Here is a 27,025-nt window from a genome sequence, read left to right as displayed (position 1 = left end):
CTTTATGGTAGGAACGATTTTGTGATTACCTATAAAGAATTGTTGATTGTTGATTGTATTTATTATGTCTTAAGGAATTGAGACTTATTATAAACTGTGGGTTAGTGAATCTGGTTGATTTACTTTAATGTGATCGAGTTTAGCGCTACACATTGGTAGTTTAATAATATTTAGATAGTGACAGAGTAAAGTCTCTGTTTAGGTTAGTTATAGATAAGACCAACCATACTAGGAACCGGACTAGGCCAGGAACAGAGCTGTACCACTACCAGTCCAGCATTTTTATAAATAATAATAAAGCATCTAAACTGTTCTATTTCATGTATTTTATTTCACGAATATTTAGTAAATATACAGTAATAACAAAACAAATATAAAATCAATATCGGTAGAGTGTTTTGGTCGACGGTAAACCAACTAGACGTCGACCCTAATATTTTATCCTAATATACATACACACAATAAAAAGATCCCTTTACTTTATGTTCATTGTGTTCTCTGGTGTCCGACTCTAGCACCCGAGAGGCAGTGTTACAATATCAACAGTATTTGTTCTTTTTGTCATGTTGAAAGCAAATGCTTCATAATATTATAGTAATATTCTCAAAACAAGGTTGATGAATGGTTTTGGTTTACATTTTTTTTCGATTCGAGTGTATTTTTTTTATAGACAAAATGCGCATCTGGCGCAAATATAAAATTTCAATCCTGGTATCTATGATGAGTTTATTGGATGCCTTGCTGATCCATTATTATAATGACGATAGTCTATGGCTAGTGATCTGCCATGTGTTTTAAGTGAATCGCTAGATATGCTTAACAGGGAACCAAACCAAGCACCTTCACACTCGTCTATATATATATAAGTATATCAGTTGTTCGACCTGTTAGTCAAATGTGTTTTGTTTCAATATACTTTTTCACTTTTTTGGGTCTTTCGGAAAATGTTTTTTGTGCTGTATTTAGACCCCTCTACAACGAAATTTGTTTTACATGCACAAGTATGAAAATTGCGGTTTTTATCCACCGCAATCATAAGTTTGAACGTAGTTTTCAATTTAGATTTTTTATTTTTTTTTCGTTTGGGCTTGTATCATATTTTCCCTTCGGTTTATATGATCCGTTCATTCTATATTGACTCTAAAAATTCAAGAGTCTATATTAAATTGAGGGTAAATTTTATGGCCTTCCAAATACCGTTTCGATCCCTAACATCACTGAAGAGACATTTATTGTCGAAATCCGGATCTGGTTTCCCAAAAAAATATTGACACCTCATGTTTGTTGCATAACATCTTGGCCACAAGTTTATTGTTTTCTGTTTAATATTAAATTTATATTTAGATCCCTTTTGTTACACCTTGTGATCAATTTTATTTGGCAATCGGCAATGGCAGTCAGCAGGGTTAAAGAACATCAGTTGTTCGACCTGTTAGTCAAATGCGTTTTGTTTAAATATACTTTTTCACTTTTTTGGTCTTTTGGAAAATGTTGTTTGTGTTGTATTTAGACCCTTCTACAACGAAATTTATTTTACATGCACACGTGTAAAAATTGCGGTTTGTATACGCCCGTCAACGGGACGTATTATGGTATACAAATGTTCAGTGTCCGTCCGTCTGTCTGTCCGGCGTAAACATGTCGCACCGTAACTTGAGAACGACTTATCCAAATTTCATTTAAACTTAAAACAGTTGTTTCTTATAATGGTCAAATGATCTGTATACTTTTTGGTGAAAATAAGATATAAACTTTTTGAGTTACGGCACTTTGTAACTAAAAGTTTAACAGGGGTGTGTTTTTTTTTTCAACATATCGCACCGTATATCAAAAACAATTCCTGATTATTGCTTAAAACTTTACACACTTCTTTGTTATATTAATCTAAAGATCTGTATACGTTTTGGTGATGATTCAAAATTTCATTTTTGAGTTATTGAGTATTTTGTAAAAAGGAGGGAGAGTGTTTTTACATGTCGTGGAGTATCTCAAAAACGATTTATGATTATTGCTTAAAACTTAACACACTTCTTTGTTATATTAATATAAAGATCTGTATACTTTTTGGTGATGACTCAAAGTTTAATTTTTGAGTTATTGAGTATTTTGTAAAAAAGGGGATGTTTTTTTACATGTCGCGCCGTATCTCAAAAACAATTTGATAAGACAAAAACAAAAACACTAATGGCCATATGCAGGGCAATCTGATTTACGAAGACTTTTGCCGTGTCCCTTCTCTTTTGCCATGATATGAACACACTTCATTTTTGTCTCTCACGGCTGTCTGCTTTGCCTTTTTGTAAGAGCTGCTAGCTGCTAAAGTCATTTGAGAACTAAGTATACTAGATGCTGAACGTTTTCTCGAATCTTTTACTTTAACGAACAGAGTGACTGTTGCAACGGTCATGTCTTTGTTTTTGTCACCGAGGAGACCAAGTTGGATTCCTGGATAGGAAAGGCCTCGAGCAAGAACGTCCCGAATAATGGTGTTTATATAGTTCATACCTGTGTTACAAGTAGAGCACTTTATAAAGAATTTGCAGACATCAGCTTGTCCTCGCAAACGTGCGCAAGAACTACATTCTAAATCGTCGTCGGCTCATACTATAAAGTGTGACTCTGACCACCATTGTACTCTCCTCACGAACAGCAAGTTTTTGGATTGTAGCATTCAGTTCTTGCACAGGCTTGTTTGTTAAACAATCCACTGCTGATTGTGTCAAGTCCTTGCAAAGCTGCTACTCATCTTAGTTTTCAAGAAGATTAACTACCTTGTAACGACCAGCATTTTTCGTAATTTCAACATAATCGGACCATATACATATTATATATTTAATCAAGACATATCCTGTCCTTTACAACATGAGCTCTATTGCATTTATGAAAAACGTTTAATATCCTCTAGTTTGGCTTTATTTCTGTTCGTTATGATTGTGTTTCTTGTCTAATACAGTTGCAGATCCTATAGAATATGAATCAACTCAAGTTCATTGTGCAACTGAATAGTAAGACTAACGCAGTGAATAACAGAACAAAAGTTCCAACAGTAATACTGTCCTTTTGTTTATTCTGTCTTATATTATCTTTTATCAAGTTTGTTTATTTTACAGAGGGAAGGTTGCATTTGTCACTGGTGGAGCTTCAGGAATATGTTTTACCATTGCTGAGGTTCTTATGAGGTAAATAAATAACATGCTATCTTTTTTTATTTACTCTTCTCCCTCATACCTTTGGTGATATTCATATTTATTATATACTTAGTAGTAAATACAGATAAATTGTATATGTAAAACAATCAATGGCAAGCGTGCTGTATCAGCCACCCGTGATGATATCGATATCAACACGGTTGCAAAAGCTTTATCACACCTTTAATCTGTATGCATTGATTGCAGTCACTGTGCAACAAAGCTTGATCAAATTCCTAATCTGTATGACGTCATGTCAAACCTATAATCTGTATGACGTCATGTCACATAAAAACATCTACTTGAGGTAAATGTATATAATAAAGTGTATATGATATGGCTTTTTCAATATTACACACCGTATCAACCCTCAACCAATATAATCCCTCGAGCAGAGCTCTTGGGATCATGTTGGTGTCTCGGTTTGATACAGATGCAATATTGAAAAAGCCATATGATATTCTCTATTTACAATAACTTCATCTGGTTTGAAATGACAACTAGTTCATACTTATACATACGTTTTGTACATGTTTAGAAATTATGCAAAATGTTCACAAAAAAATGTAACCCGATTATTATTTTCTCACTGGAAAAGGGAAGTTATTTTGGTTGGCACTTCAATTGGCCAAAATATTCATGGAAAAAGCTAAGGTTGCATAGCAAGAAATTGTATATCTTCTACATGACATTACTATTATGACCTCAAAGTGAAAATGTATGTTTATTGGACATGCTTTGATACTATATATGCCCTTGAATTTTTACTAGATAACATTTTTGTTCGCTTTGGGGATTCCGTATATCGTCAGATTATCGGAATTCCAATGGGGACTAACTGTGCACCACTTATTGCGGACCTGTTTTTGTATTGTTATGAGTTACAATTTATGACAAAAATAAGCAAAGACCAATCGAAACAACATCTGATAAACAAATTTAATAATACTTTTAGATATTTGGATGATATTTTGGCTCTCAATAATGACGACTTCAGTATGTATATTAATGAAATTTATCCTGTTGAACTTACTTTAAATAAAGCTAATACTAACAATGACCACTGCCCTTTTCTCGATCTTGATATCTATATCACTAATGGAAAGCTGAATACTAAAATTTATGATAAAAGGGATGATTTTTCATTTCCTATCGTTAATTATCCGTTTTTAGATGGTGACGTTCCCTTGTTACCATCTTACGGTGTTTATATATCTCAACTTGTACGATTCGCTCGTGTGTGTAACAATGCTTTAGATTTTAACGAGAGAAATTTATGTATTACTGAAAAATTATTACACCAGGGTTTTCGATATCACAAACTAGTCAAAACATTTACTAAATTTTATCATCGGTATAAAGACATCATTCGTAAATATAGCTCAACATGCAGACTTCTAATACGTTCAGGTATTTCACATCCAATTTTTTATGGTAATATTCTTTATAAAGCACAAAGGTGTCAGTATTCACCTCAGAAACTTACAAAACCTTTGAATAGACTTATTAAGAAGGGATATAATTACGATACTGTTGTCAAGTCATTAAAGATTGCATATTTTGGCGTAAATATTGAGTCACTGATAAGGTCTTTGCATCGGAACTAAACACATTTATTCTAAAAACAGTTGTTGGCATGACACGGGTTATGTTCTTCTCATATATGTTATGATGGTATGATACTAAACCTGTAACGGGGAGGATTGTGCCTGATGTTCATATGATGAAATCATAATCTTTCAGTCAGTTTAGTTGAAGTCTGGAGCTGGCATGTCAGTTAACTGCTAGTAGTCTGTTGTTATTTATGTATTATTGTCATTTTGTTTATTTTCTTTGGTTACATCTTTTGACATCAGACTCGGATTTCTCTTGAACTGAATTTAATGTGCGTATTGTTATGCGTTTACTTTACTACATTGGTTAGAGGTATAGGGGGAGGGTTGAGATCTCACAAACATGTTTAACCCCGCCGCATTTTTGCGCCTGTCCCAAGTCAGAAGCCTCTGGCCTTTGTTAGTCTTGTATTATTTTAATTTTAGTTTCTTGTGTACAATTTGGAAATTAGTATGGCGTTCATTATCACTGGACTAGTATATATTTGTTTAGGGGCCAGCTGAAGGACGCCTCCGGGTGCGGGAATTTCTCGCTACATTGAAGACCTGTTGGTGACCCTCTGCTGTTGTTTTTTTATTTGGGCGGGTTGTTGTCTCTTTGACACATTCCCCATTTCCATTCTCAATTTTATTTACAACAACGTTTTACTTTTGGTAAATTTGATAGGCAAATGTAGTTTCAAAATGTATCTTCTCATTCTATACATGTAATTAGTATAAGTATAAATAGCTGAGATTGATTGATATGATGTTTTTTATTACTCTTTTATTTACAGGCATGGCTGTGATACTGTAATAGTAAGTCGACGTATGGACAAACTTAAGCAGTCAGCTGACTTATTGATGAAAGCTACAGGGAGGAGATGTGTTCCTATACAGATGGATGTTAGAAAGGTTGGTTAGATTTAAAGTGTAATAGCAAAGAAGCATCATAATTTAATCAGACATCATATAGGAATATACCTGAAAATTTTGTCAAACTGTGTTATGTGAGATACTTTCTGCCTGGAAATGAAGCTATAATTTACGCAATTACAATTTGCAGACAAGAAAATTTAGTTAAGGGACTATTTCTTTTTTTTTTTTTTTTTTTTTTTTTTTTTTTTTTTTTTTTTAATATTAAACATATTTTATTAACAATCACCTGTTACATCAACCCTCAGTTGCCAAGGGAAGCAACTAAGGGGGCCCCAATTTTTACAGTCTCATTTGTCGGGAAAAAGCAAATGAGAAAAAAAACTCCCACTATAAATTATTAACATCAACCTTTATAAATATTATCTATACTTGTACAAATGTACATGTACCTGCAATCAATATCGATCTATATATCTATACATCTCACCATATATAATTATTTGAATAAAGTTTGTTTTTTATCTTCATTTATTTCTCACAAAGGCTACCTGTATTTATTAAGCAGTTTCAATTTTATCGTACATCAAGTCTTTTGTTATGTTAATTTCGATTACATTAAATTTCTGGTCGAGTGATCATTTACCACGTGCGATTTGTTAAAGGGATGTGTAGTTCATTCATAAAAAAAATGGATTAATGATTTTGATTCCCAATAAGGATTAATATCAAAGATATGGTGAGTAAATATTTGTTTATAATATGAACCTGTTGATACAACATGTCTTGTTACAATTAGATGATATACATGAATATATACACAACAGAAATTACATGTAGGGAGTTGCGAGCAGTGTACATATTATTATTCAATCAGTATCAAAGAGGTCATTGAACTGACCTGACCATGCAAAATATATATTTATATACAAAAAATGTCACACATAGTAGAATAGGCTTCGATTTTCGTATTCGGTTTAAAATATTTGAGCAGAAATTGCATTTCATGTTTTATCATATTTAAAATCACCAATTTACTTATCCCTTTCTTTTGATATTTTGCGATATTTCTAGTTTTCCAGATAACCCATTTCGTGATTAAAAGCACCGTATCTAAAATTTGGGTATAAGATGCATCTGCATTAATGACCCCAAAAATTATACTTGTTTCCGATTTTTGTAATTTTTGGATATTTAATTTTGAACAAAATTCCCTTATTTTCTCAAAAATTTCCCGCCAAACGTCTTCCACCAGTTTACAATAAATAAAAAGATGAAATAGTGATTCTTTTTCATTGCAAAAGTGACACTTCCCGTTTGAGCGATTCATTTTTTGTAACTTTTCTTCAGTGTAAATTATATTATGTAGTAACTTCCATTGAAATTGTTTAATTTTCCTGTTAGCTAAATTCTTATTCAAAGTTTCCCAAATGTAATCCCATGGTAGTTCATTCCCAAAATGTAAATTCCACTTCAACTGACTATTTGGAGCTGTTTTATTCTCATAAAAGTATCTAATATCTTTAAGGCATAATTTTTTGGCATCAACGACAACTCCATTTTTATAAATTGACAAGAATTTATTATTTTTATAGGTCCATCAGAATGACTATGTATACTAGGGACTATTTCTTAATGAAATTGTTGTCTTTATTCTTTGTCTTTGGTTTTACTGCGGATAATATATGCTGGAATCTACTGTTTTAGTATGTAATCTCCAAGATACCAAGAGTGAAATCAGATTTTAAAACTTCAATAGATCACACAGTGAATGAATTTGTTATTACTTCTAAATATATAAGAATGAGTGAGCAATATTTTCATTTTTTTTTTTACACAAAACTGCCCATTTATTTTATTCTCCTCATATATTTATAGTTAACAGTTATCTGTTAGAAGTTGTTATTGCAAAATAGTTGTTTTATTTTAGTTCGATTGTTTTTTTTATATAATACAGCTGTATTAATAATTGCAGTAGCAGCTTAACCTTATTTAACTTTACATGTGATATAAGTCTAATTCAATAAGATAACTAGTGGCCATATGTCTAAATTATAGTTCAACAGCCTCTAAGCTGATTACTTAGATTTATTCCCTCACAGTTAGCTTCGAATCCAGCTGTAGTTATGCTCAGACATTTATGAAGTAGGCTATGATTACTAATTAATTTGTATTTATAAAAACGATGATAATACCAAAACAGTGCACATACAATATAAAATCAAGAAGATGTGGGATGATTGCCTATTAGACAAGTTTCTACCAGAGACCAATCAACTATAGGTCACCATATGACCTTTAACATTGAGAAAAACACATACCATTTGATAAATTTATACTTTTGTATGATGCTTTCAGCCAGAACAGATTATTAAGGCTGTGGACGAGGCTTTAGCACAGATGGGAAGAATTGATATTTTGATAAATGGTTAGTATACATTGTATGACTTTCTATTATTTTTATGAAAGGTCAGACAATGGAAAAATTGTTTTAACATTATAAATGCATGTGTTTATTCAGCCAATCAACATTTTAAAAAAGAACAAGGCAGAAAAAAACACATTATAGTATTTTCTTTTGCAATGGCCTACCTAAGTCAAGACCAAATGTTAAAACTCATTTTGTTGGGTCACTTTTCAACTGTTGTTCTCAATAATAAATTTGAAGATTTGAATACAAAATTGTCAAATTTTACAAGCTTTTCTTATTTAAACTGGCCCTGAGATGATTTTTATTAAAATTAAACTTCTAATGATCTAGCTCAGTAGTTAGATATCCATCAAATTATGTAGGTTTTCTTAACTATGTTTCAGAACTTTCCAAGATTAGTCATTTATTTGACAGATTTTTAAAATTATTCCACAAAGATGTTAACCTACTGTAGGAAGAGGATGAAGTACTGGTAGATTTATTTCACTTTTAAACAAAACTATTTGTAGGTGCTGCTGGAAACTTTCTTGCCCCTGCAGCCTCACTTTCATTCAATGCTTTTAAAACTGTGATGGAAATAGATTGTCATGGTACATTTAATGTCAGCAAAGTTGTGTATGATAAGTTTTTCAAGGTATGTATATTTCTGAGGTTCTAAAGATCACATTATACATAAATATCATACTAAAAGGTCTACACAAATTAAGCAAAACTTGTAGCTGCATGTAGTTTGTTTCTGTGAGAAATTGTTTGAATATAATGTACTTATGGGCGCATAAAAACAAAGTATTTAATTTATTAAAAAAATATCAACTATATAACAAGAATTTATATAGTAAGACAATAATGATGTTTATATTCGAATGATGTTATATTGATTCCTGAATAGGTTTATAATGTTAGTATGCTACTTTTGTAAAAAAAAAATGAAATTGGACACTGTAAATAGAAATAATGCAGTACCAAATTATTGTGTATTGTGGAAACCAGTTTCAGATACTGATGAATATATTTGACCCGTCAAGTAGGTTTTAAAAAAATCATCAAAAATACCAGGCTTATACTTTTGTATGCCATACATGCCTTAGGTCTACAAAAGACTCATCAGTGAAATTTAATTAATTGAGTCCTTGTTGTGATTTTTTATGAAAGTATCTAATAAACAGTGCTTTTCTACAGGACCATGGAGGTATGATAGTCAATATAACAGCAACACTACAGATGAGGGGAACAGCTTTACAGACGCATGCTGGATCGGCTAAGGCTGCTATTGGTAAGCATGCTTACTGTCATCAACTCAATGTGAATAATACATAAATTAACCGTGTACATTATTTCAAAAAGTCAATATTTGCAAACACCAGTGAAAATGCAAGTACTTAAACATTGTTGGTTTGTAGCATGAAATTGTATTCATCAGTATTTATTATTTGCATTGACAACCTTTATCAGCTGAAAAAAGATATAAAATACAAAAGATTAAAAAAGAACACCATAAGCACCTTAACAGAGATAATTCCAAGAAGTCACCTACCTAAACATACCTTCTAACATCATTCAATTGCTAAAAATATTAACACAGCTTATGTCCATTATATATATGGAAGAAACAAAAAATGAAAACATCAGAATATTTAAAGTAAAAGAAATATTCAGAATGATATAATAATAAAGTATTGTGAACCATAGAACAGCTCAAGTTTCCATTTTTGTAAAACTTTGAAATTGCTTAGTGTTAGTCTGTTTATAAAAATGAAGAAAACAATTTAAAGTAAAGCAGACAAATCATTTTAAGTTAATGATGGTTTTTTTTTATATCTAACAAAATTGTCTGAAATTTAAAGCTTTATGAAATTGGAAAAGATTGAGGTAAAGGTAAACTATAAATTTTAAACCAAAAGCGTATCTTCAGAACATATTATAACTAAATATGCTTTCCATGTTGTTTCATTATACCAGTTGTTTCAGAATGATTAAAGACAACTGCTCATGTATCTAATAAAACAAATGGTACTATTCGAATTATTGTTAAAATTAGTATAATGAAAGGATTTGTTATTATTTTAATTTCAACAGAGGCAATGACCAGACATTTAGCAGTAGAATGGGGACCTGATAAAGTTCGTGTTATGTGTGTTGCTCCTGGACCAATAGGTGATACAGAGGGCATGAATAGACTAGGTAATTCTAATTGTGATAATAACTTATTATATGTGTCTGTTTTAAAGCAAATTTTTACACTGTATACAGTTATTAGGTTGTGCTGATGTGTGTCTATATGTTAAATGATATACATATCACATTAAAAATTCGTATTTTTTAACCAGAACTGATATTTTCCTTGTATAAATTGATAGACACCAGTTCCCTTAAACAAATTGATTCACAGGTTGATGTGTTGCTAAAGTAAAGATGCAACAGAAATGATGTGAACTCTTTGGAATTTTAATCAATACACAATTCCCATTTCTAAAAAAGTTAAAATGGTGTATGAAATATTAATGAAATTACATTTTCTGTACAAGTTTGTGTACTAGTAAAATGTATGAATTGCAATATGCTTCTTTATTTATATTTAAAGTCAGAAGATAAAAGTAAAATAACTGAGTTTTCGACCTCCAAGGATAATTCAAAATGAAGTCTGTAATTAAATGGCAAAATCAAAAGCTCAAACACATTAAATGAATGGATAGCAACTATCAAATTCCTGACTAGGTACAGGCACTTGCAATTTATACTAACAAATTTGTCATTTGAAATTAAATCTAGTTTCATACAAGGAGTATTAATAGTTCTTGACCACAAAGTTTTCTTGTACTGCTGTAGCAAATTTTTTTGTATTGAACTGATTATGATAAAATGTCAATACATTGTTGACTGATATAAAATGGAATACAGACACCTTTAAAGAGACAGTTTAAATGGTAAGTTGTCAGTTCAAATGAATATATTTTTCTGCTAAATGATTTACAACACACTACTGTGTGTATTTACTATTATTCAGAATAATTTGTATAAAGCTATTCTATAAAGTATTTCATGTTGACATCCAAATGATCTCCACAATAACTTGATTGATACTAGTGTATTAAACAAGAGTAAAGCACAACAAATACAAACTTTTTCATTAAAACAAACTATTTGTGAAGAATTTTTAAATTTAACATGTTACTAATTAAAACCCATGCAGCAACATTGCTTAGGGGTATCTGTTTGACAATATTTCTTGTGACTTTTCTAATTCATCTTCAGTGGTCTTTGCATAAACTAAGTGTACATATTTTGTTACCAGAATTATGTGTCAGTAATTTTTTACTCTTAAATAAAAATTTAACAACGACGAGGTAGGTTTTAATGACCTTCACTACCCATCAATAGACGATCATACATACAACTGTAAGTTTAGACAGACAAATAAAAGAATAAAAAACATCTGCGAATATACAAAAAAAAGACTTTACAAATATGATCTAGACAAACATATATAGTAAAGATGTCTTTTAGAGGGGTTTTGGGTTTTGATGCCAAAATTTTTTATTCATATTCAATCAACAGCCAAAATAAAACAGATGTATACAAAAAACAATTTAGAAAAGACAGATTTATTACCAATAGCAAAAATAAGACAAAACAAAATTATAAAGCACATACAAACAACAGTACAATCAAAATAGACATTCAAATTGAACAGTAAAATTGAGACAACCTTAAAGGGAAACTTCGCAAAAAAAATCAAAAATTGATATTATGTTTATTCTGTATAAAAATGCTCAAATTCATAGATATTAAAGTTTTATTCTGCTAGATAAGAGATCACCATCGATTTTAAATTTAGAGTATCAATTCTCTGCGGTCGGCCATTTTGTCACCTTCTCCGATTTGCAATCAAGATATGTCTAAGGACCAAAACTACAGTAACCCGATGTAGTCGTAATTGCGTGTCGATATCTCGTCAATCGTACGGTTGTTTTATCCGACTTGTTAACTAACTTGATCTCTTTTATATCTGGGCGTCACTGGTGAGTCTTGTGTGGGCAAGGCGCGTTTTTGGCGTATTGAATTTTGGACCTGATGCTTTTTGTTATCTATTAATCATGTTTTTCTGTGTCTAATATGTTCTCCTGTTTGTTTGTGTTGTGGTCCTGTGGTGTTGTGTTGTCGTTTCGGTGTTGTATTTAACTTTGCCATTAAAGTGCGAGGTTTGGCATGCCTTAAAACCAGGTTCAACCCACCACTTTTATTCCCCTTTAAAAGTGTCCTGTACCAAGTCAGGAAGATGGTCATTGTTATAATATTGTTCGTTTCTCTTTGTGTTGCATTTTAACGTTGAGTCGTTTGTGTTTTCTCTTATTTTTGAGATATTGAGATAAGACGTGGCACGGTACTTGTCTATCCCAAATTCATGTATTTGGTTTTCATGTTACATTTGTTATTCTCGTGGTGTTTTGTCTGATGATTGGTCTGTTTCTGTGTGTGTTGCGTTTCGGTGTTGTGTCGTTGTTCTCCTCTTATATTTAATGCGTTTCGCTCGGTTTTGGTTTGTTACCCCGATTTTGTTTTTTGTCCATGGATTTGTGGGTTTTGAACAGCGGTATACTACTGTTGCCTTTATTTGTTAACTAACTTGATACTGAAAATTTTATTCTTTTTTTTTAAATAACCAGAATCTGTTATTTTTAGACTGATAATATAGGAATTAGTGAAAAAGTCAAAATTTCAAATCATAAATAAGTCTTCCGTGAAACTTGAATTGTTTTCGGAAATCTAATTAGTTCATAATTCTTTTATGTAATAAACTTTATTCAAATAAATAAGGATCTTCGCTCCACTGATCACCCGCATGGCTAAAGGTATTACTCCCAAAGGTATTGGAGGGGGTGTGAGGTGACACGTCCAGGTATTCAAGCGATTTCCTGTCGAGTTTGCAAATTCATGCATCGTTTGAATTCTTAGTGTATTGATAAGTGTACACGGCCGATAACTTATAACTTTCCATTTTGAACTATTAGGTGTATAATATACATCTCTATCTTGCGTGTCCGAAAGAGATATTACTTAACTCATACGCTTGTTTATGGATAACATTTCTGGTGAAAAGAAATTTATTTATAAAATATAAATAATACCAAAAAAAAAACAACAGATTTGATGAAATAAAAATCTATATACGTATTTTTTCCAAGTGTAAATTTGGTAAAATGTAATATATACTCGTTGTCAATGGTGAAGGCCAGAAATATTGATTTAAAAAAATGTACGGACTTGTCGACCATTCGTATATACGCCTGGATTATAAGTTACGGAACTATAGCGCAAATTAAAATATACACATGTATACATAGAACATAAGAAAGAAACATACATTTTGCGTAAATTGGGGTAAAAGTTTTGTTAAGTGACAAGTTCACGTATGCCAACAGTATGTAATCATCAAATGTCGATAGACTATTGTATACCAAAAGAAGAAGAAGAGATTTAAATACTGGTCGATATATAACTTTATTTGTCTCATCGAAGTTATGGACATTTATATATCAATTAGATTGTTCTCGAAAAAAGGAAGAAATTCGCCATCATCACAATTGTTTCGACATGCATGTAATATATATACGCAACTGGAAGTACACTAATACCGAGGGATTTGAATATTTTCCAGGAAAACTATAGAGTATCAAAGTTTCAAATCAATTTCGGGATTTATTTTCTCTCTTGATATTCAATGACAGCAATTTGCAGAATAAACTGCTTGTCCGCTTTACTGGTATTCTTGCCAGTTGAAACAGACTTATAATTACATTAAAAAATAGGGAAAGATGACATTTAATTCGTTCATTTTTTTTTTATACATCGTTGGTCAAATAGCTAAAGTATTATATATACGGTGTGAAACGAAAAGTATTTTAAGAAGGACATTCCCGATTATGTATAAATTTTGTTGATGTTTTTCACACTTGAAAAGCATATCTGTTCGTAATTTGTTGATTCCATTCCAATTAGATCCTTTAATTTCCTGTCAATTTTTTAAAACATCTTTTTTCAAATATCTGAAGTATTCATGTGTTGTGAGATTTAAAATATTTTGATGAGCACATTAATTCATAATAAGGTAATTAAAGATCACTTTGGATTGACTAAAATATATAATTGCAATTGTTAATGATCTGTTTGAAATATTTAAGGCTGCCGATCCTAATTTGAAATAGTACAATTTTTAGTTCATAAACTCGTGTTTAGAAGGCTATTTTTATTTATAAATACTTCAATTAAAATAATTCAGTATTTTATCGTTACTAAAGTATTCAAAAGTCATAATTCATTAAAAGTGATCTTATGCAAAATATAAAAATATACAACAGCTATCCAGTTATTGTGCGATCTTATTATTCCTTTAATTAATTTTAATTATTTTTTTTTACATTCATGTGTCTGAAACTTTGTCTGACTCCCGTTTACAATTGATACGAAATGTTCTTCACACCTGAAATGCCAGTGAACCGTGACGCCTAGATTTCACTGAATGAGGATCAAAAGATTAGAATTACATAATGCTAATCTTTTAATTACCTTGAGTTAAACTACGCATTCCACATTCTTTAGGTGTCACAAAACAATACACATTTTATTGTTTCCACCGTACAAGCAAGTGAAAATGATTGCTGGAATGAAGCAAAAAGGGCAGAATACAAACATGTATTTTTAATACACTATCGATCATGTCAGTTTCATATGTTTGTTTAAAGTATTTTTAGAAAAAAAAATCATAAAAATGTTCTATTGTATGATTTACTTTTATTATTAAAATTCGTTTTAAAAAATCCACACGATCTAATTTTAAAAGTTGCATGGCTATCACTTATTTTTCGTTGGTTAATAGCTACACCAAAAGTCGTCGATGCGCTTTAAATCGCGTTATTAGATGGTTAACGAACAAGACTTAAATGAGATATTTTCACTCTCGGCATGCATCAAAGACTTAAACTACGTCACATAAGTCAGGAAGTTTAAAAAAATAAAATTAATAATTTCCAATTTTCTTCTTTATTAGATTTCATTTCAAAATAAAACTTGGTGAATATGTTTTTTATGGTATTATGAACATAATAAGATGAAAAGTGAAAAATCGCGAATTATCCCTTTAAAACAACTATTAAGGTTGTACCCAACACTTTTACTAAAATTCATTTGGCTCTTTTAATTTTCTTTTAATTTTGACTAAAGTATTTACTTTGACCCTTTGACAAAAATATGAAAATTTAAAAACAAATGAACCAACCGTTTTATCAGAAAATTTAAACTAGTTATATAGCAGTTTGACAAACACTTATTTTGATCATTGAGAAGCTTAATATTCCCTTAACAACACAATGTAATTAAAACGTTTAGCTGGTTTTACAGAGTTATCTCCCTGTAATTTTAGGTACACAAACAACAATGAAAATTTGCAGTACAAAAAAACACTGTAAAAATAATACATATATTACATACAATAAACATTTAAAATAATATAATCAAACATCAGTGAAATTGAGACCAACAGACAAAAAACAATTTAAAAGGAAATAACAGACAAACATCAGTGAAAAAGGAACAGACAAAAAAGCAGTAAAAAAAGTCCAACAGACAAAACAAAAGTACAAATTGTAACAGACAAACAACAGTGATAATAACACAGACATATGGACAACAACAAAAAAGACAGATATACAAAAAACTCTTATCTATGATATAAATAAACGCATTGGTGGCCTTGGGCTGTTTTGTGCTCTTTTGTCAGGTAGTCTCTTTGATACATTCCCCATTTCCATTCTCAATTTAAGCATCTGTAAAAATAGACCTACATACAAATAGTGCTGAATACACTTCAGACATATACAATAAAAAAAAACCTAAACAATAGATTGGTCAAACAAGCCTCCTTTAAAACCGAAATTGGTTAAAGCCACAAATCTTGATTGATACTAGCTATATATAATATATAGTATATGTTAAAGAAGAGTAAACAGTATCTGATATATGCATATAGTATGTCAGATTGATGAATGCTCAGAAATCTTGTAAGAAATCAAAAATCATTCATGAAATGCTCCAGCAATTATTTTGGATGTTTTATTCAGTTATAAATATTTCAACAACAAAACTGATGGAGTGATAAAAAAAGACAATATTCTAATAAGCTATTTTAACTTGGTAAACAGTTTTATTTAATTTTATTATAAATTGTCGTAATTTTTAGGTGGAAAACATTTGACTGATAACATTTTAAAAGTAATACCAATACAACGTATAGGAACCAGGCAAGATATAGGAGACACAGTACTGTATGTAGTGAGCAATGCTGCCCAGCTCCTTACTGGGACAACAATAATAGCTGATGGTGGAAATTGTTTGACTGATGACAATAACTTTATAGCTAGAAGGGCAATGGTTCAAAAATTGTCTAAATTGTGATATGTTACTTCAATGTATTTAAATAAATCAAAATGCTTGATCAAAAAAACTTTAAATAAAATAATGTATGATTATAATGGAAAATTAATACATGGGGGAGAATATATTGATTCCTGAAAATATTAGTGAATGAAACAATTGTTGCCGTTTATATGTATTTAGAAACAGAACATACAATAACACATAATAGCTATAAACACATGCCGATACATATTTTTCAAAACACTGAATGCATTTTTCTAGGTAATTTTATCAACCTTTTCAACAAGAAAATTAGAAGAAGAGAAATTGCTACAAGTTTGTTAATGAGTATACCAAAAAGGAAATTTGCCTTTAAGATTTACAATTGTTCCCATCTTGCTGGAAATCTGCAACTGTTAAAGTGTAATAAAGAACATTTCCTTTAATAAAATGTTTTGTAATCAGTTTTTTCTATACCCATAAAGATTAATATTGATAATTACAGTCAGAGTTTTGTATTTTTGATTCATAATGAATGTTCATCTTTTCAACCTGTAGTTTAGGAAATTCCATCATTGATTAGATATAACCATATCCTACTGTATGATAGTAAGTCTCAGGGTCAACAGTTAATTGATTGCCATGGTTAGTAACTTCATAAACATATTGTTTTATATTCTCATTTGATTGATTTGATATGTAATGATTGTTTATTTTTTACCACTTGTTATTTAGCACTTATAAGTAGTATTTAATTGTCATGATCGTTTACTTCTATCATTTTATCAGAATCATCTTATTCAACTATTCCTTGCTAATTTCTATATCTGTCTGGTTTTGCTGCATAATGATTCATATCTGTTTAATTTAAGACATGTGGAACAAAAATACTGGGGTCTGTTGTTCCACTTGTCGTTAGTATGGGGACGAAGTCCCCTATTACAGTAGAAAATTCAATAAAAAAAACAAAAAAACAAAAACAAAAAAACAAATCGGGAAATTTCCCGAATTTTTCATTCTACTATCGAACTCAAAATCGTTCAATTTTTTGTTGTCGCGTTTTTTAATTTCCGGATTTGCGCAGAACACATAACTCTACTTCCTTTTTCCAGTCTTGTTGTCGCGAGACTTTGATTAGTCTAGTAAAATATAGGAACTCAATGAACACAATACCAATATTTCATTTTTAATCATTCTTTGTCTTTCAAATTGGTATAAATAAATGTTACCTGATTCTTTGTTTACATTGAACATGAAGTCATAACTTAAACAACGTCACAAGTAAAATCCCTAACAACAGAACCAAAATCGGAAACGTTACGATATTTCCGTTTCTTTTTTTAACAAATATTTAAGTTACAAAAAAATTAATTTAAACAAACTTCGTCCCCATTCACAGGTAATGCCTGCCTCATATTACACTAAGGTAAATTGAAAAAAGGTGAAGTTTATAAACACTGACTGATAAAATCAAATGCTCCACCAATGAAAGGAATGAGAAACAGCTGTCATATACCTGACATGGTACAGACATTTTCAGAAGAAAAGGATGGGTTTAATCTGGTTTTATATCCAGATAATGTTTGCAATTTTTGTAAAATTTGTAGCATTATACCACCAAAGCAATACATTTCTTCGATTTATGTCATTTAAACTCTTATTACTATGCAGTTATCGTGTTATTTTATGAGCTAATAGTTGCAATACATGTGTTGATTTTTAGGAACTAGATTTGAATAATTAAACATATTGTTAATTTATTATTGATTGCCTAATATTTTGATAATTTTTACAAATATATAAATGTATTTTAATCATATGTTCTTGTTTTGTTTTAGTCTAAACACATTGCCAATTCACCTTTACAGAACCTAAAGGCCTATTGCTAATCTCAATGTTCGAACACTTAAATGTAAAAAAGGTTCTGTCATTAGTTCAATTGGCATTGTTTAGAACATTTTAAACAGATATCAACGTTTCGGTGCACGCTTTTTAAAGATATTACCCAGAAAGCATTAGATTCTGAAAAGCCCAATTATGTAAGGCCATGTAATAATTTTCTGATACATTTGTACTTGGTGTCAGTATTCCTACTGTTCATCATATAATGATATACTTTTAAATCTAATGAGACCAAGCTGATCATTACGTTTCATTAAGTTTTTAATTAAGGTAGCACAAATGTAAGTTCATTACTCTGGTTCAGATTCAGTAATAACCTGATCATTAAGTTTTTAATTAAGGTAGCACAAATTTAAGTTCATTACTCTGGTTCAGATTCAGTCCTGGTTACTGCAGCTGAAAATCAAATTAGTAAACTGACCTTGATCATTTAGTTAAGAACTGCTCCACTGATTGAAACTAGATTTGACAGATAAGATCCTCATCTAGTATGGTCTTACTTTTATTATATGATCGAGATTGGTATTATACTTTAGTTTGTAGTTAAAATTACAACAGGGATTTTTCAAAGAGTGTTTTTCACTGGACTAGTATATATTTGTTTAGGGGCCAGCTGAAGGACGCCTCCGGGTGCGGGAATTTCTCGCTACATTGAAGACCTGTTGGTGACCCTCTGCTGTTGTTTTTTATTTGGGCGGGTTGTTGTCTCTTTGACACATTCCCCATTTCCATTCTCAATTTTATTTTTGTTGTTCGTTGTTTTCCTTTTATAGTTCATATGTTTCCCTCTGTTTAAGTTTGAAACCCGAATTTGTTTTCTCTTAATCGATTTATGACTTTTGAACAGCGGTATACTACTGTTGTCTTTATTTAATTACAGACAATTGTACAGTTTTTGTTTGCAAGGTTTTATTCTAAAAAAATATATATTTTCCATATGCCCTCTGCATCCAACCCTCGAATCCGCCATAGATATTATTATCTTTTAAAATGCCTCAAGTATTATCAATGTTTCGATCATTACTACTGTCCCTTAAACAGTCTGTGTATCACAGTAATCTCTTTATTATAAGTTACTTTGATGTAATTGATAATTCATTCTATGATTGATTGTATCAATTTTTGCTAAATTGCCAGTAAGAAGTTATTCATACATGACAAGAGTAAAATGAAGAATGGAAATGAGGAATGTGTCGAAGAGACAGCAATCCGACCTAAGCAGAAAAACAGCATAATGCCAACAATGGTTCTTCCACACAGTGAAAAAATCCCGCAGCCGGAGGCAGGTTTCAGCTGGCCCCTACACCAAAATGTGTACTTATTTAGTGAACACATAAGAAGCATATTCCGCTTGTACTTAATCATGAAAAAAGGGAGAGTATTATTCTTTTACATATACTAAGATTGGGCTTACATAAACTGAATTCACTTGGTGAATATGTGGGAAGAAAAATGTTATGTCTTTTAATGACTTAATCAATGTTCATATTTCAGGTGGAAAGCATTTAACACAAGACTTCATAAATGCTATACCTTGTCAGCGCCTTGGAACTAGACAGGACATTGGAGATACAGTTATGTATGTTGTCAGTGATGCTGCACAGTTGTTAACAGGCACAACTGTTATAGCGGACGGTGGAAGTCACCTAACCCGTAGTAATAATTTCCATGAAAGAATGACATTGCTTAAAAATTCACGACTTTAATCCTTGAGTTTGAGACTTATTGTAATAAGAGGTTACAATACAGTATATATAGGCAGATGTAGCTTATGAAAAAATGTTTTAAGAAAACGTAAGAAAAAGCATGATCAGATATAAATTTACATACAAACTTATAAGTCAAAAGACAACTGAAAGGCACAATGACAAAAGACTAAAAGACAAAAAACAGTTTGAAAAAAAACAACAAAGAAAAATTAAGACTGATAGACAGCCTATAAAACACCTTTGATATATACTACAAAATTAAAATATTGTTTTGCTCATTTTTTTTAGTATTATTCATGCATGCGAGAAAAAAAATTTGGAATAATACATATTGTTAATTTTTATATATTTTTAAAGATTTTTACAAATAAATAAATAGATTTAAATCATCGGTTGTTGTTTTAAAATCACATCGCCAATGATGTAAAGCCATGTAATATTCTGCTGATACATTTGTACTTAGTGTCAGTAATCCTACTGTTTGTCATATACTTATGAACCTAATGAGACATAGCTCATCAATAAGTTTTTGAGCAAGTAATCACAAATTAAAGTTCATTACTCTGGTACAGATGTTGTTTTGTTTACGTAGTCATTTATATTTTTGGGTTCAAATGTTAAACATTAAATCATCTTATATTATTATGGTGTATGATTTTAATAGTTAATTGTGCAAAGGAAGGAAACACCAATTACAAGATATCGAGTATGTTATGAAATTAAGTTTAACATGTCTAAGTCACAAACAGAGAAGTTAATCTCAGTCTTGAATAAAGATAACTGAAAACATCAAATTTCTATGAACTACTTCTACGTGTTACTTGGCTCCACAACTGGCTATTTGAACGCACGATAATAGTTATCAAAGGTAGCAGGATTATAATTTAGTACGCGTCTCGTTTCGTCTAAATAAGACTCATCAGTGACGCTCATCAAAATATTTATTAAGCCAAACAAGTTCAAAGTTTAAGAGCATTGAGGATCCAAAACTCCAAGAAGTTGTGCCAAATACGGCTAAGATAAAACTTCCTCTATGAAACCCCATAATAATACTCGTATTTAAACTATGTAATTGATTGATAGTAAACTCAAATTAGATGCAATAGTAGTTTACCGACGTTCAACACTCATAAATGCATTAATTTTAGAAGAAAAAAAAGCAAGTTTCAAAACAAACCAAAAAGAAATCACACGAAATCCCATAGAAACGAGACCGACTGCTTCGATAGTATACACGTATTCACGAAACCATGCATTCAGTATGTGGTGTGGTTTTATAGTTTATCCAAATTGATAGACAGACGGTCCGTCATCCGTTAGACTTGAAATCTTCACTAGATATCAGGTACTGTTCTTTTTGTCTTTTTGGGTTTAATAGACATTAATTGTCGAAATGCGCATCTAATGCAATAAATTTGGTACAATTTATGGTATTACTAGCACTAGGTTGAAACCTTTTCTAATGGTTCTTTTATCAACAATCAAAACTTTTCTATATCTCCGATATAAGCCAGAAATTAAAGCAAAAACAGACACGTCTTCCTCCGCCTCATTTTTAGACTTCTACCTCGAATTGACAGACATAAGCGGTCATCTCATTACCAGAAACGATTATTAACAAGACGATTTTAATATTGAAATTACAAATTTCCCCCATCTAAGCAGCAATCTACCAGCTTTAACTACATATGGGATATGCATTTACCAATTTTTATTCCGTATTAAAGGGCTTGCAGCAGTTACTCTGACTTTATAAAACGTCACAAGTGTATGAGCAGCAAGATGATGAACCAGGATTTTGTCGGAGAACGGCTCGTTCTTTTTCTGAATAATGAAGATACTAAGACCTTGTTGTTAAAAATACTCAATATCAACTTCATAATAATACATGATGGCTTTGGAGAAAAGATTAAAGGGACAGACGTTGTTTATCATCTTGATTCCTATTATTATATTAAGAAAACAAAAGTTATAGTTTGATCGCAAATGAGACAAAACTTGGTCTTTATATTTTTGTTTTTTTTCATTTTTAACTCCCATTGTGTAGGTTGTTTTTTTTACACTTCCGACCTTTTTTATTTAACTATGTTTTTTTTTGTCTTGACTTTCTTTTTTGTTATGTACTATTTCCATAAAGTGTCTATGTGTCATTTATTTTTTTAGTGATTAAAGTAATACCACATTGTTGACATTGTACCCAATTGTTGACAGTTGTACCCTATTGGTTTTTTTACAGTTTTAACTTGAACGTCTGTTCGTTTTGCTCATACATTGTTGGTCTTTTGTAGACGAAACGCTCGTCTGGCGCAAATATAAAATTTCAATTCTGGTATCTATGATGAGTTTAATTTCATAAAAAAGAGAGAATTCCAACCACGTTTCTTGAACATTGTTTCTATAAGAACAAAAGAATAAACTTCAAGTTTGGTAATGTTAATTGAATTTGTGCATTAAGCGTTTTCCTTGTTAAGAAAGATTCATATGGGACAATCTAAGAAGATTTAAGATCTTCTACTTTGTCTGTGATTTGTATGAAGATAATTTATTTATACCGGATGTATGTTGGTACATATAATGAAAATCAATCATACTGAATTGATGCGTTTTCAGCGATTTTCTGGATTGACTGACTTTAAGCAGACACATACAATATGTACATTTATTGTAAGTTTAACCAATAGAAACGCAAACAAATAAATGTTTTTGTGTGTGACTTAAGAAAGATAACACAAATTAAAAAAGGATAAGCATAATTAAGTTTGTTCTTCTATTCTGATTATAATTTGCCATTTTTTTTATGACAGCGTAATGTTATGTCAAAACATTGTATGATCCTGGTGCTAATTTTTTCATTTAAAAATACATTTTTATATTTTGCTATCAATAATATTTTGAAGGAGAAATGAGTTGATCACTAAGACGTAATGGGTAGACATTACGAAATACTGTATATAGTAAAATCTTGAATGGAAAAAAGGAATGTGTCAAAGAGACAACAACCCAACCAAATATTAGAAAACAGTCGAATGTCACCAATGTGTCTTTAACACAGCGAGAACAGCCCGCACTCAGGGAGGTCTTCAGCTGGCACTCAAACACAAATATGCACAAGTTCAGTGGAAATGGACGTCATACTAATCCAAACCATATGAATGAACTGAAATAAAAAATGATACAAAAGGCCCTCTTTATGTAGATGTGCATTCATTGCCTCTCAAGTAGTTGAATGTAGATTTAAAAAAAATACCCCATATAGAATCATCTTGGAAAGGTTCAAATCTTTACAATATACCATTCATCATATTATCCACCATAATCAGACAGGTAAATGCAACTTGACATATCCTTTTCTCATAGATAACTTGTATACCTGTTGATTCGAAATTGAAACGATGGACACCTTCCGTTTATCGATGATGAAGTATCGCAAATTAATTTTAAATATAACATCAAAGAGTACAAAAGTTAGTAAGGGAATCGCATTTTCTCCGTAGAGAGCTTTATTCATGCATTACTCAGCCGCTAGTCAAAATGCAAGAAATGGGGAATATGACATACTGGATTAATTTACAGATCAAAATACTATCATGATCTGAGACCACGTTAACATGTCATAGTGAGATGAAACGACGCATTGTATCGGTCTATTAATTCATGGTTGCCGTTACACTTGTGTAGTATTTTTCATTCGTTCTTCCACATAGCCTTGCTGGAACAGCTATAGTGTTATAAATACCTTGATGCGAATTCCATAAGCCATGGCGATATAAACCCCTTTGTCATATTTCCTCTCTCTTGGAAGCGTGTTGAATGCATTATGTCCTTCTTCGGGGAAGAACGTCTCCATATTAAAACTGCCAACATTTCTTGTCTAAATGACAATTGAAATATTTTCCTTTTTATCATATCCATTATAAATTAGAATAACTATTCAAGAGTTGAATGCAATGATATCTTTTAAGTATGAGTAGCGATTCGTAAGAGAGAAAGCTAATTCGCCTAATTCAAGTTTACTTCAGAAATAAAACTCTTGATTGAGAACAATAGGTTAACTTCTAGAAATAAAAAAATTACATTATACATTTTGACAAGATGTTAGAAAAATCAATACAAAACGAGATCTTTGAACTGATAATCCCTTTTGATACATTGTCAAAACGATACGTAACTACTCAAACGATAAAGATGATCACGAACTTTATTTGATTAATACATCAAAGACCGTCAATTTAAGGTCAGTTACACCGTTTATATCCAAACAACGTGACTATATAAAATTAAGGACATGTGGTATATGATATCAATACTACACAGAACAAAGTACAAGGATATAAAAAACTGCTTTCTACAGCTTTTTATTCTAAAAACACATACTTAAAATGACCATTAAGAGTAAATAAAGGCAGCAGTAGTATACCGCTGTTTAAAAGTCATAAATAGTTTAAGACTAACCAAAATCCGGGTTACAAACTAAAACCGAGGGAAACACATGAACTATAAAAGGAAAACAAAGGAACAACAGAAAAACTGCAGTGCAACAGAATCAATGTTGGGTTGAACCTGGTGTTATGGCTAGCCAAACCTACCGTGTATATGGCAATGTCAGAGAATATCGTTAAAATAAAAACACTACGTGACAGAAATACAGCACAAACACATACACGAACGCTCACCATAGAGAAACGCACAGGACATCACACAAATGAAGAAATTGAAAGGTGAAAAATTAAAGAGCGATTTAAGTATATAACATTACACGAAATGGCAAACAATAAAAAGTTTTCAAACGAGTACACAGGACCGTAAGTGTTGATAACTTGATAAGAATTTTACATTTTGAGTTATGTGTTTGCAAGCATTAATACATTGATAATTCATCAATCGTGAATATAACAACACAGCGTTCGTCGCCCTGAACGAGCTTTGTGTGGATTCCAAAACCCGGTGTATATAAAATGTAATTGGGGATGATACTAATTAACTTGTAGTGTTCCTTGTGTTATTGCAATGTTCAGAAGTTGTCTAGCTAATTCATGATAAACCCCATTTACTCCTAAAATTTATCCAATTGGTAGTTACGTTATACGCAATAACCTTAGACTAAAGTATCTTTAATTTTTAATTACTGCCACAAGTTCGACATGATTGCAGGTGAATTTCCAATCTCTAGGGGTAAAATATGATTAATGTCCAGTACTTTCATAATGATTATAATTAAATTTCGGTCTGATTTGAATTTTTTCTTGAAAACGAAATTATATGTAATTTCCCGCAAATTATATAACAGAAATCAAACGAATATCATAGCGACTGCTTCACAGAGAGATAATTGAAATGTTGAGAATCACAAGGTCAGAAATCAAACTATCTTGTTTATTATCATACACAATCATAGCCTTTGTATGTGTTTGATACAATGATATATTGACCTGAAAGAAGTATATTGACTGAGGACGAAGTCCCAGGTCGATAAACTTCTTTTAATCGATATATCCTGTATTAACTCATAAAATGTATACTGTCTCAATTATTATTAATTTTTGTGAATATCTTATATATCACCAGCCCAGTAGTCAGCACTTCGGTGTTGATATGAATATCAAGTATATGGTCATTTTAATAAATTTCCTCGTTACAAAACTTTAAATTTTTCGAAAAACTTAGGATTTTCTTATCCCCGGAATAGATTACCTTAGCCATATTTGGCACAACTTTTGGGAATTTTGGGTCCTCTTTGCTCTTTATCTTTCAGTTTGTACTTGTTTGGCTTAATAACTATTTTGATCTGAGCATCACTGATGAGTCTTATGTAGATGAAACGCGCGTCTGGAGTATTAAATTATAACTGGTACCTTTGATAACTATTTGAAGGGTTTTTTTCTCAAAATAATTAATTATAAATATACACCTTTTGAAAACTTTTTTCAATATCATGAGATGACGTCACGAGGTATATCGGTTTAAAACATTCTCAAAATAACCGTGCAATATCTTTTGCTATCCTCCGTTTCATATCTACCTTCGAAAATATAGTTTAAGATGTGACTTTCCCTGATCGAACCAAATGTTTTAAAATATATGAATTAATGATATTAATAATTATTGCTACAGATTGAAGAGATAAAGATAATAGAAAGGTTAAATTAGCATTATTCTGAGAACAGTTTCCTATGCATAAAATGGAATTCCACTCCGAATTGAAAAATGGAAAACAACACTCACATTAATAAACGGTAGAAAATGGAACGGCATGAAAACTGTTTATAAATGGAGGAGGATTGAGGAAATGAGATGCGATGCGACACGACGCAATCCGACAAGAAATATGTTCTACTGTTTTCTCTAATGCGTCATCGCGTTTATCAATGCGCTTACTATTAAGCCCCATCTTCACTATCTAGTGGCAATCTAAATGTATCACCCTTTATCGTGGTCGATCCCTTCTTTGCAGTTCTTAACTATTGTACTGATTTGTTTTCTTCCTGACCATGCAAAGAGAAATATGAACTATTAATCCATTTCCTCATTCATATATTTATCTCAAAATTCAGGTATTTAATGAAATGAAACAGGACTCAAAACGGCAAATTGAAAAACGTCATATTGTCTTACCAATTCAAAAAAATTAGAAACTATCTCTATTTTACATAAAAAAAATAATTATCCTTTCTGTTTAGACAATTATTAATAAAATTATTGAATGTTAACAGCAAAGTTGCTCATTCACGTTCTCAAAGAACTATCAAAATATTACCTCAAATTATTCATGGGAATAAAAAAATGTGTGTGAAAAATAGATATATAGTATATAACATTAGACAAATTCAAAATGTCATAGATTAGGTAGAAACATTTGATATCGAGGGTGCTTTTACTTTATGCTTTTTGCTTTTCAAAAAATTGGATTTAAAAATTCTA

The 27,025-nt window shown here is 31.0% G+C and overlaps 1 protein-coding gene across 2 annotated transcripts in view; it reads left to right on the top strand.

Moving 5' to 3' along the window:
* LOC139487967 (peroxisomal 2,4-dienoyl-CoA reductase [(3E)-enoyl-CoA-producing]-like) overlaps positions 1–20,673 on the top strand; it is a 31,908-nt gene extending 11,235 nt beyond the window's left edge. The window contains exons 2-8 of one of the 2 annotated variants that reach the window (XM_071273250.1): positions 3,111–3,179; positions 5,578–5,695; positions 8,015–8,084; positions 8,597–8,721; positions 9,267–9,360; positions 10,164–10,268; positions 19,893–20,673. In XM_071273250.1, the coding sequence (XP_071129351.1) occupies positions 3,111–3,179; positions 5,578–5,695; positions 8,015–8,084; positions 8,597–8,721; positions 9,267–9,360; positions 10,164–10,268; positions 19,893–20,104 (793 nt within the window). In that variant the 3' untranslated portion in view covers positions 20,105–20,673. Of the gene's footprint in view, positions 1–3,110; positions 3,180–5,577; positions 5,696–8,014; positions 8,085–8,596; positions 8,722–9,266; positions 9,361–10,163; positions 10,269–16,320; positions 18,316–19,892 lie in introns of those variants that run through there. The other variant, XM_071273249.1, reaches the window with a different exon arrangement.
* Positions 20,674–27,025: the final 6,352 nt, after the last annotated feature.

This window comes from Mytilus edulis, chromosome 9 (genome assembly GCF_963676685.1).
Source record: "Mytilus edulis chromosome 9, xbMytEdul2.2, whole genome shotgun sequence".
Lineage (NCBI taxonomy): Eukaryota > Metazoa > Mollusca > Bivalvia > Mytilida > Mytilidae > Mytilus > Mytilus edulis.
Note: the sequence above shows the minus strand (reverse complement) of the source record. Positions and strands in the feature narration are given on the sequence as shown.